Raw genomic sequence first — 12645 nt, 5'->3', positions numbered from 1 at the left:
TTTGTTCTAGGTAAAATGTCAGCAAACTGTATATATATATATTTTTTTAATCTTTAGGTCTTAACAAGATAGCAGGTGAGCATACAATAGTCCTACTACTATATATTTACTTCTATTTTTTGAAAGTTAACTGATCTGTTAAATTGTAAATTCTAGTATCTCAGATTGAATGTATAGTACAAAAACAGACACAATGCCAAGACTTTTTTATATTCTCTGAAATCTCTGAATTGAATCTAAGTTTAAAGTAAAAAGTCACAACATTTTTGTTAGTTTTTGACGAAGAATATACTCATCCTAGGTAATCTTTGGGCAATGCTTTTCTTTTCTAGAACCTAAAAAACAAGAATGCTCATTAGTTGGTAATGAGCCTTCAGTTTGATGAATTGATCCTGTTCCTTATGAATCCAAGATTTAAAAACATTCTTGACCTTATGTACCTTATGTACCTTATACCATCATATTTTTTTCTTTTTGTATTTCCCAGGACTGCATCTCTGAGCTTGCAGACATGCCACTGTGATGTTCTCCCTTACCTAACATAATGTTTGTGCGAGCCAAAAAATGTGTATGATAGATGAATCTTCCACAAGACTGTCATCCAGTCAATGTTTCCCTTAAGGAACACCCTAGTATCACAGAATGTTCATTGTGACATCTGTGATCTCTGATGTGGCAACATAAAATAGCCAAAGCAAATGAAACTGCACACTGAGTGTAAGATTTATTTAATTTAGATGTAGCAGATTTTTTTATATACAATAGTTATCATTTTCTCTTCAGGAAAACATGTGACAATAATGTACAAGGCAATTATTTTATTGTTACTATTATTAGCACCACTATGAGAGAAACATTGTGAACTGTGTCAGTAGATAGAAATAACATCTAGCCATTCATGCCATTTCAAACTTGTACTTCTGTTTCAAATAATATCTATCTTGTTGTTTAATCACATAAATAATGAATCTTCGTATGATAAAGCATTTTATACTTATGTGTACTTTCTTACCCACTGACTAAAGCTCTTTTATATCTTATTACACTGAAAAAAAGAAGATACAAATAGTTACCCCCCGCCATTGAGTGTAAATAAAAACTGGAGCACATTTATATTCAACCTGTTATACTGAATAATTTGTCAAAATCAAAGAAAAATTGTGGTGGCTAAATAAAATGCAGATCATCTTATTGCTAAAACAAGATCCATTCTGTTAGGACTCTACCTAACTAGTATTACTTGGATTAATGTTGCAGTGATTGGAATACTGACCTGCATTTAAGTTAAGCAGTGAAACAAGTACAGTTCTGCTTCTGCTACTGTTATTAGTATTAGATGTAGACTTTTTATATTCCAGATATCATGCTTGAAGTTCTAAACAGTTTAATCCCTTTTCCATAGGCGAGCTAGACGCCAAGATGTGAAGTATGGGGACCCAATCACCCAGTGCTGGGACATAGAAGACAGTAAGTATAGGTCTACTATTCTTTACTCCCATTGAAAACTGTAAGCCTGATCTTTGTGTGTCTTTTTTATTATATGACTTAAAACATCTTTTATGTAGGAAGATCCCATTTTGTGTAACTCTTGTGCTCTGGAAAAGCAATAGAAATAAATCAGCCCCCTGTTCACATGCCTAAGCGAATATACTTCTTTGTTATATTGTTATTTGTTTCATATGGCTTTTAAAATTCCTATACCTTTTCCCTCCTTTTTTACTGCCTTGTCCATCCTTGTAAAGTTTGAAACTACCATTAGAGATAAAGCAGAATATAGTCCAAAACATACGGACATTTAGACCGTCCCAGAAGAGACCCTCCAAGAAAAGTTTGATAAAAGGGCTGGACTTAATTGGAAAGAAACTTTAGGTAGCCTGTGCATTATTTGTATTCACTTATTAATTCATGTACCATTCAATCAGTAAATATTTATTAAGTGAGTTCCACGTGCATATAATTGACCCGGTCATACTTTGAGACTAAGAGACTCCTTAGATAACTTACAGTTCTTTGGGGAGACGTCATAAGGTACAAATCGTGATGTGGGAGTTTAGGGGGAAAAAAAAAATGAGCAATCACCAGAGGCTGTATTATTCAGAGAAAATGTCAAAGAAGGGAGGATCTTGAAAGTCTGAGTGTGAGAAGGGAGGAGTAGAAAATTGAGAGAAAGTCTGTTGAGTGACTCTGGTAACAGAGAATACAATCTGTAAACGTGTATATTCCAGAGCTTTAATTACTTTCCACTCTCAAGCTCTGCCTTCAGATAGAAAATATATGCACACAAGTGCATGCACACACACAAACACACATGCAACTGGAGGAAGAGCGGAACTGCCTTCCCGTCATCACAATGTGAGTAACCACCCACCGCTGAATAAACAACCCACATTTCATAGTCTGTAACTGGTGGTCTGGCAGAGTGTTCTTAATTTAAAAACAAAACAATTGTTTATAATTTAAAGTATCATTCTTCTGAAAAACAAGCTCTAGTCCAGAATAGGACGTTTGTTTTCTTGTTCCAGCGTGCAGGTGACTCACTGTAACAGCCTGTGTTTTATTTAGCAATCATTACTGTGTGCTGTGCATACAGGTTTTCACACGTGCATATGAGATTAGCAGGGACTGTTTTAGGTACGGTGGATATGCTCAGGAGTAAAGAATCCTCCTGCCAATGCAGGAGATGCACGTTCCATCCCTGGGTCAGGAAGATTCCCGAGAGAAGGAAATGGCAACCCACTCCAGTGTTCTTGCCTGGAAAACCCCATGGATAGAGGAGCCTGGCAGGGCTACAGTCCACAGGTCACAAAAGAATTGAAAACAACTTAGCGACTAAATGGCAACAAATGAACAAAAAAGAAAACAACCTGCACATTCAGGGATTTTAAATTTAAGTGTGTGTTAGGGGAGGAAGCGAGCAACAAACATAAAAACAAGTAAAATATATGCCATGTTATGAGGACTTATAAAAGACTGTTGCTGCCTAAGGCACTCACAATCTCTGTCTCCACTTCATCACATCCCCTTCTTGTTATGCTCCATTGTACATTGCCTTTTCTAAGCACCATCACCACTCTAACTCAGTCCAGTTTTTGTCAAGATCACCAAGTGATTTCCTCCCTTGCCAAATCCAATGCACACTTTTTAGCACGCACTATTACTCTCTAGCTCCCTTGTCCCTGAAACACTTTCTTCACTTGGCTTCCATGCAGTGGTGCAGTGATATGCTGGAGCCAGTTTTTATGGCCCCATGAGAGCTGATTGTTTATTATGTAGGGGATTTTTGAGCTGGTTTTAAACCATTGGTACCTTGAATCAGCCATGGTGGGAGTTCTTATACCAGAAAAATCAGCAAGCACTACAAATCAGGTCCTTGCATTTACAGAGATGGTCTCCCAGCACAGGTATGCTTCATGGCACCACATGGAAAACTTCGGGTTTTTCTTTTACCATATAGGCTTCTCCTTCTGAGTGTTCTTAACTTTCCTTTTCATTCTACTACCTAAACATTCCATCTCTGTCTATTCACTCCTTAACACCATCCATTTCAATACTATCAGAGGCTTTTTTTTTTTAATTGAAGTATAGTTGATTTACAGTGTTGTGTTAGTTTCTGGTGTACAGCAAAGTGATTTAGTTATTTTGTTGTTGTTCAGTTGCTAAGTTGTGTCAGACTCTCTATGACTCCATGGACTGTAGACTGCCAAGTTTCTCTGTCAATGGGATTTTCCAGGCAAGAACACTGGAGTGGGTTGCCATTTCCTTCTCCAGGGAATCTTCCCAAGCCAGGGATCGAACCTGTGTCTCCTGCATTGGCAGGCTGATTCTTGACTACCTGAGCCATCAGGGAAGCCATATATATTTATTCTTCTTCATATCTTTTCCATTATGGTTTAACAGGATATTGAGTATAGTTCCCTGTGAAATACAGTAATTGTTGTTGTTCAGTCACCCAGTCATGTCTGGATCTTTGCAACCCCATAGACTGTGGCACACCAGGGCTCCCAGTCCCTCACCATCTCCTGGAGTTTGCCCAAGTTCATGTCCATTGCATTGGTGATGCCATTGAGCTATCTCATCCTCTCATGCCCTCTTCTCCTTCTGGCCTCAATCTTTCCCAGCATCAGGGACTTTTCCAGTGAGTCGGCTGTTCACATCAAGTGACCAAAATACTGGAACTTCAGCATCAGTCCCTCCAATTCAGGGTTGATTTCCCTTAAGATTGATTGGTTTCATCTCCTTGCAGTCCAAGAGACTCAGGAATCTTCTCCAGCACCACAGTTGGAAGACATCAACTCTCTCTGGTGCTCTGCCTTCTTTATGGTCCAGCTCTCACAACCATATGTGACCACGGGGAAGACCATAGCCTTGACTATACAGACATTTGTCAGCAGTGTAACATCTCTGCTTTTCAACACACTGTCTAGGTTTGTCATAGCTTTCCTGCTGAGAAGCGGTCATCTTCTATAGAGTAGGACCTTTTTTTTTTTTTAATCCATTCTAATATATAATAGTTGTATCCACTATTCCCACAACATCAATCCATCACTTCCTTATCCCCTTCCCCCTTGGCAACCCTTAGTCTTTTTTCTGTGTGGGTGAATCTGTTTCATTAATAAGTTCATTTGTGTCATATTTTAAGTTCCACATATAAGTGACATATGGTATATGTCTTCTTCTTTCTGACCTACTTAGTATGATAATCTCTAGGATCATCCATGCAGAAATGCACATGTCATTATTGCATTTCTGTTTATGGCTGTGTACTATTCCATTATATATACATGTGTGTATATGAACATTATGAAAATCTTCTTTATCCATTCATCTGTTGATGGACATTTAGGTTGCTTCCATGTCTTAACTGTTGTAAATATTGCTGCTGTAAACATTTAGACTATGTGTGCGTGTGTGCTAAGTTGCTTCAGTCATGTCAGACGCTTTGGGTTGGACTGTAGCCCACCAGGCTCCTCTGTCCATGGGATTCTCCAAGCAAGAATACTGGAGTGGGTTTCCATGCCTTTCTCCAGGAGATTTTCCTGACCCATGGATCGAACCTGCGTCCCTTATGTTTTCTTCATTGGCAGGCGGGTTCTTTACCATTAGAACCACCTGGCAAGCCCATGATCTTTTGAAATTAATTTCTCAAAAGCACTAGTCTGGTTCCTATCTCAGCCCTGTCTGCATTTGTTTCCTCTGTACCTGAAGAACTCTTCACTTCAGGTGTCCACATGGCTCTATCCTCACATCGTTTTATTCCATGATTGAAATGTTAGTATCAGTGTTAATTTCTCAGAGACACCCTTTCTGACCAACCTACCTGAAATACCTTTCTTCCCTTCTATCCCTAATTATTCCCTAATCTGCTATTTTTACTTGTACTGCATAACACAGCCAGATACTATATTATCTATTCATTCACTTGATTACTTTGTCTCTGTCACTGGAATATAAAGGTGGTGAATTTGCCTGCCATAATCACTAACATATTCCCTTCATTGAAAGTAATGCCAGTGTGGTAGGCAAAAAAAAAAAAAGTCTGCATCATACTTAGGTGAAGGAAGGGATACTCAGAGGGATAGCCCTTGAGCTGTTCCTTAAAGAAACAATCACACTTTCCTAAGTAGATTAAGTAACAAGTATTAAAATCAGAAAGGACTCATATAGGTTTGGTTAAGTTCATGACCATCCCTATGTTATTCTACGGAGTTTGTGTTTACCCTGTAAGCGATAAGGAACTATTTCATATTACTAAGAAAAGTTGTTTTTAAAAATAAAAGTAATTTATTTTGGTAGTTTGGTGATTGATTGGAATAGGAGAAGTCAGTGATAGAGAATCAATTGTGAAAATTAAAGTAGAAATTAAGAGGGTATTTTCAAACTAAGGGTTTTCAATCTCAAGGAAGAGAAAGGGTCACATTTGAACAATTGTTTTTGGTAAAGAAGAGAGGAAATGAGTTACTTATAACCCACCATAAATATGCATTGCATTGACCTGGTAATCAAGTTTTGAATAACTGGCAAATAGATGTTTTCTTTCTTCCTTCTTTTGTTCATCAATTGTTATATACTGTGATACTGCACGATTATTAATGTTAGTGTTAAAACAATGTTAATTGTATATAATCTTGCTGCACTGACATCAGTGACATGTCCTAAGTGTATTATGAAGAAACATTCCAGATATTTCTCTATTAAAAAAATTTTTTTGCTTGCAATCTGAAAGATTAAAATATTCTTTAAAATTGTTTTACACTTACATGAAAGATACATATTCTACTCTTTAAAAACATTATTGCATGCAAATTTTGCACCTTTAAAAATGGATAGTAATAAAACACTTGTGAAAGTGCTGCACTTAATATGCCAGCAAATGTGGAAAACTCAGTAGTGGCCATAGGACTGGAAAAGATCAGTTTTCATTCCAATCCCAAAGAAAGGTAATACCAAAGAATGCTCAAACTACCACACAATTGCACTCATCTCACATACTAGTAAAGTAATGCTCAAAATTCTCCAAGCCAACCTTCAACAGTTTGTGAACTGTGAACTTCCAGATGTCCAAGCTGGATTTAGAAAAGGCAGAGGAACCAGAGATCAAATTGCCAACATCTGTTGGATCATCAAAAAAGCAATAGAGTTCCAGAAAAACATCTACTTCTGCTTTACTGACTATGCCAAAGCCTTTGACAGTGTGGACCACAACAAACTGGAAAATTCTGAAAGAGATGGGAATACCAGACCACCTGACCTGCCTCCTGGGAAATCTGTATGCAGGTCAGGAGCAACAGTTAGAACTGAACATACACACTGAGGAAACCAGAAGGGAAAGAGACACGTGTACCCCAATGTTCATCGCAGCACTGTTTATAATAGCCAAGACATGGAAGCAACCTAGATGTCCATCAGCAGATGAATGGATAAGAAAGCTGTGGTACATATACACAATGGAGTATTACTCAGCCATTAAAAAGAATACATTTGAATCAGTTCTAATGAGGTGGATGAAACTGGAGCCTATTATACAGAGTGAAGTAAGCCAGAAGGAAAAACATAAATACAGTATACTAATGCATATATATGGAATTTAGAAAGATGGTAACAATAACCCGGTGTACGAGACAGCAAAAGAGACACTGATGTATAGAACAGTCTTATGGACTCTGTGAGAGAGGGAGAGGGTGGGAAGATTTGGGAGAATGGCAATGAAACATGTAAAATATCATGTAGGAAACGAGTTGCCAGTCCAGGTTCGATGCATGATGCTGGATGCTTGGGGCTGGTGCACTGGGACGGCCCAGAGGGATGGTATGGGGAGGGAGGAGGGAGGAGGGTTCGGGATGGGGAACACATGTATACCTGTGGCGGATTCATTTTGATATTTGGCAAAACTAATACAATTATGTAAAGTTTAAAAATAAAATAAAATTAGAGAAAAAAAAAAAAAAAAAGAACTGAACTTGGAACAACAGGCTGGTTCCAAATAGGAAAAGGAGTACATCAAGGCTGTATACTGTCACCCTGCTTATTTAACTTATATGAGAGTACATCATGAGAAACACTGGGCTGGATGAAGCACAAGCTGGAATTAAGATTGCTGGAAGAAATATCAATAACCTCAGATATGCAGATAACACCACCCTTATGGCAGAAAGCGAAGAAGAACTAAAGAGCCTCTTGATGAAAGTGAAAGAGGAGAGTGAAAAAGTTGGGTTAGAACTCAACATTCAGAAAACTAAGATCATGCCATCTGGTTCCATCCCTTCATGGCAAATAGATGGGGAAACAATGAGAGACTTTATTTTGGGGGGCTCCAAAATCACTGCAGATGGTGACTGCAGCCATGAAATTAAAAGACGCTTGCTCCTTGAAAGAAAAGTTATGACCAACCTAGACAGCATATTAAAAAAAGCAGAGACTTTACTTTGCTAACAAAGGTCCGTCTAGTCAAAGCTATGGTTTTTCCAGTAGTCATGTATGGATGTGAGAGTTGGACTATAAAGACAGCTGAGTTCTGAAGAATTGATGCTTTTGAACACACACATATATGTTTAAATTTACAAATAGAAAATTTTAAACTCAGAGATAAACATTATTGGAATATTCAGTAAATTAGTTTGTAGTAAAACTGATGTGGGGATGACTGTGTCAAAGGGTCACTATCTGCTGATTTGAAGATGGATTTCATATAATCAGCTCACTGTTTCACTTTTCCAGTTGATTTCACTAATTTTAACATTTACTTAATTGACTAGTTCTTTTGTTGAATCCATCTAATTGAATTTCTCCCAAGCTCTTGCCCTGTCGCCTAACAATCAGCCTGCATCCTCCCTGCTTTGTTCATGAACTCCCTTTGCTCAGGAAAACAGTCTCTGTTACTGTGAAATGATGCATTTCTTTCTTCTCCTTGATCTGCACTGGTGATCTTCCTGTGCATTAGGAATTTATTATCTGAAAATCGTGGCTATAATCTATTGAGTTGGCAGAGAGAGAGAGTGGATAGACTACAGATTTCAAGTGGAATCCATGCATTTTGACAGTTAGATAAGGTTAATTCATAATAGGGTCAGCATGCTTGACTTAATCTTTGCTGGTAAGACACAAATAAGTTCAAAAGAAGTTTCTAAAAAAGAAACCTAACTATTGGATGCATGTGCATTCTTGCCATTTGCTGATAATTCAGGGTGCTTAGATTGAAGATTCACTTAGGTCCCTTAAGCCTTACTCTGGTTTATGCCTAAAATGCTAAGTGGGCCCATCTGCAGAATTGAGACATCTGAATATATGTTGAAAAAGTGCATGTTTGGGCCAGGCTGAGAAGCTGTCATTTTTTGTTTGATCAAATTTGAGCTGCAGATCTTAGATCACACATGGGACACAGCGTTTGGCTACTCTGGATGGAATGTATTTCAGATGGTGCAGTTGATTTATAAGAAGAAGGTGTCTGAGACACTGATCCTTTAGCCTCCCATTGACTGTCTTATTGCAGATGCATGTGGGGCTATAATATCCCTCTCTGAATAAAAGAGAACCTTTTTGGGGTAGATAATATCCTGATTCAGAGTATTAGAATATCCAGTGTATTAGCGTCATCATAGAATTTCATCAAGTATAGAGAAGTACACTTACTTTTCTGATACTGAAATGTCATATGGTCATAACATACAGTTTGTGGTCAGCTCTGTGGACCAGTTCATAATGAATTTCTCTTTAAAGGTGAAATAAATTTCTATTGCAGAACTATCTACAAAATTGGTTCTATTTTCTACAAATTAAAAGATTTAAAGTTAAAAGATGTTGAAGTTTATTCAGTGCAACTCAAAGAGGCTCAATGTTAGTTATATCTTGTGAATTCTTATTTAAAAAAGAAACTTCAAAAGTTAATATATTGATGAAAGAATAAAAACTGAAATGCTAGGATAGAGTTTGCATTTTACTCATAGGTAACAAATACTATGGGCTGGAAGAAGCACAAGCTGGAATCAAGATTGCCAGGAGAAATATCAGTAACCTCAGATATACAGATGACACCACCCTTATGGCAGAAAGTGAAGAGGAACTAAAAAGCCTCTTGATGAAAGTGAAAGTGGAGAGTTAAAAAGTTGGCTTAAAGCTCAACATTCAGAAGACGAAGATCATGGCATCTGGTCCCATCACTTCATGGAAAATAGATGGGGAAACAGTGGAAACAGTGTCAGACTTTATTTTTTGGGGCTCCAAAATCACTGCAGATGGTGACTGCAGCCATGAAATTAAAAGACGCTTACTCCTTGGAAGAAAAGTTATGACCAACCTAGATAGCATATTGAAAAGCATAGACATTACTTTGCCAACAAAGGTCCATCTAGTCAAGGCTATGGTTTTTCCAGTCGTCATGTATGGATGTGAGAGTTAGACTGTGAAGAAAGCTGAGCACCGAAAAATTGATGCTTTTGAACTGTGGTGTTGGAGAAGACTCTTGAGAATCCCTTGGACTGCAAGGAGATCCAACCAGTCCATTCTGAAGGAGATCAGCCCTGGGATTTCTTTGGAAGGAATGATGCTAAAGCTGAAACTCCAGTACTTTGGCCACCTCATGCGAAGAGTTGACTCATTGGAAAAAACTCTGATGCTGGGAGGGATTGGGGGCAGGAGGAGAAGGGGACGACAGAGGATGAGATGGCTGGATAGCATCACTGACTTGATGGACGTGAGTCTGAGTGGACTCTGGGAGTTGGTGATGGACAGGGTGACCTGGCGTGCTGCGATTCATGGGGTCTCAAAGAGTCGGACACGACTGAGTGACTGAACTGAACTGAACTGAACAAATACTATGCTATGAATTTCATTTCTCTTTAATAATGTATATGAATCTTTCCCTCATGGCATCTGTTCTAAATCAGTGTGTTTTCCCATTGCTTTTAAAATCAGGTCTAGGTTAATCTCCTATTCTATGTTTGCTTTCCAGGCATTAGTGAACCTGCTGATGAAAAGGTGATTTTTGGCATTGAATTTAATTCAACCTTTCTGGAATGTATACCTAAATCCCAGCAAGCATCTGTTAAGTGGTATATCCAGCGGTCAGGAGATGAACATCGAGAGGAGGTAAGTTATAGTCATCAAAGAAAGATCACCTTGAGGGAAAGAGTGTAAAACTTACATCAAATTTAGGTTGTGCGAGAAGATGTTCAACTTTTAGTGCCAAATGCAGTTCTTATCACTACTTGATAAAAAGGAAAGTAAAATTTTATACTCTGGTATCCAAGGTAACAATGCCTTTGAGAGACAAATAGCCCAATTTAATGCAAATGTGTTAATGAAATACATTTAGAAGCAGACAAATAAACAAATGTACATGATTCTTCCTCAACTTCTTGTTTTTCATAGATTCTTTATATTTTAGAACAATTCTTGATCAAGAATGAGACTTTCCCTCACAGTAGCACAATGACTAAATTCTAACTCACGTTGTATTCAGTTTAGACTATAAAATGAAACATGTCAAATTTGTACAAAACTGGAAATATATATCATATCGTCATATGAATAAGTTGTACAAGTATCTACCTTTTCACTCTAGTATATTAAAGTTAAATCAACAGAGAGGGAAAAGTAATATGGATGCTCTACTTTTGACTTTTCCCTATTTCAGTTTTTCTAACACATATATGTGTTTAAAACATATTACAAAGATTTTGTGAGATAGGTAAGTTATATATGTTACCGAATTTAATGAGATGAGTTTGGGTAGTCTGAGAAATTGTATATTAATATTATTTGAACATCATGAAACAGGTTAAGTGACAGAATATGAGAAACCAGTGATAATCTAGAATTCTAAAAGTCCCAGTATTAAATTAAGGATAATGTAATTGTAATGGAATGAACACAGGGTCAGAATTAGATGAGTTGAGTAATGACTTTGGTAATATTACTGAAGTCCCATGGGCCAAAATTTTCTAAGGTAAATAAAATAAATGCAAAAGTTCCTGTCAAAATAAAATGAAAAAAAAAACCACATATGAGAATGTGAATTTCAAAGCAGAGGATTACTCACAAGTGTAAAATAATTCATATAACATCGCAGACACTTTCTGTCTGGGAGGATGTGTAAAATAGGAAGTAGCACTAATGATGTGTTCACCCTGACTGCTGAGAGTTTCTGAGCAGGTGGCAACTTCTTTAGCACTCGGTTTCTCTGCCATATAAGTAGGAGGACCAGATGGCCTCTAAAATATCAGCCTTCTTGTTAACTCTATAAACATTTAAATAGGATATGTAATCAGTCAAACATTACTGTGGAATTATGGTTCTCAACTTCAGGCAGTTTTGCTCCCAAAGTATTCATATTTTTGGTTGTTGTCACTGCCTGGGGGGAGGATGCTACTGGCGTCTAGTACATAGAGATTAAGGATGATGCTAATCATGGTGCAATGCTCAGTCCCTCACAATAAATAACTATCCAGCCCCACCCAAATATCAGCAGTGCTGAGGCTGGGAAACCTTGGAGTCAAAGAGCCAACTTTTATGGTATGGTCCACTGTTAAACTAAGAAGCTGTTATTCTCTTCATCTAAGAATAATTTCTCTATCAAAGTATTGACCCTTCACATATTTAATACTAAGGGAATAGTTGTCTCATGTCCTTATGTCATAATTGTCCTTGTGTCAAATACGAAAATTGTCCTTATGTCAAATTCTCTAATAAAACTTGATTCTTGTTGTTACATCCAGAAGTTTTAAGAATATGGCATATCCATATTTATACTAAGTGTTTAAGAGTCTCATTGTTTACCAATATAAAGTTTTATCTGATGTAAAAATGATTTAAATTCAAGATATAAAGCATTTATTGTTTATCCATGAAATATTGGAAGGACATTAATCTAAATTTTTTAACATTCAGGTTTTCTTTTAGTTACATTACAGTATTTTATTTTTGAATATCTCGAATGACTATTTTTAATTTTAGTCAATAAAGTTTGATGATTTCTTTTCAGTTAAATATAGTTTTTTAATAACGATTTTCTTCCTCCATGACAAATTTAATCTAACTTTAAAAAAATGTTGAACTCTGCTTGGGGTGCCCTGCCAGGTTTAGATACATACATTTGCCTATGCATGTTTGCATTCATATATTTTATGTTTCCAGAAAAAGCTATGCATTACT

The 12645-nt window shown here is 37.1% G+C and overlaps 1 protein-coding gene across 1 annotated transcript in view; it reads left to right on the top strand.

The window, feature by feature from the left end:
• Positions 1-12645, top strand: part of SEMA3D (semaphorin 3D) — a 230541-nt gene that overhangs the window by 207954 nt on the left and 9942 nt on the right. The window contains exons 17-18 of the mRNA XM_027539842.1: positions 1403-1467; positions 10445-10581. Coding sequence (XP_027395643.1) covers positions 1403-1467; positions 10445-10581 — 202 coding nt within the window. The remainder of the gene's footprint in view (positions 1-1402; positions 1468-10444; positions 10582-12645) is intronic.

This window comes from Bos indicus x Bos taurus, chromosome 4 (assembly GCF_003369695.1).
Source record: "Bos indicus x Bos taurus breed Angus x Brahman F1 hybrid chromosome 4, Bos_hybrid_MaternalHap_v2.0, whole genome shotgun sequence".
Classification (NCBI taxonomy): Eukaryota; Metazoa; Chordata; class Mammalia; order Artiodactyla; family Bovidae; genus Bos; species Bos indicus x Bos taurus.
The sequence above is the reverse complement of the archived record's forward strand: the minus strand, read 5'-3'. Positions and strand labels throughout refer to the sequence as shown.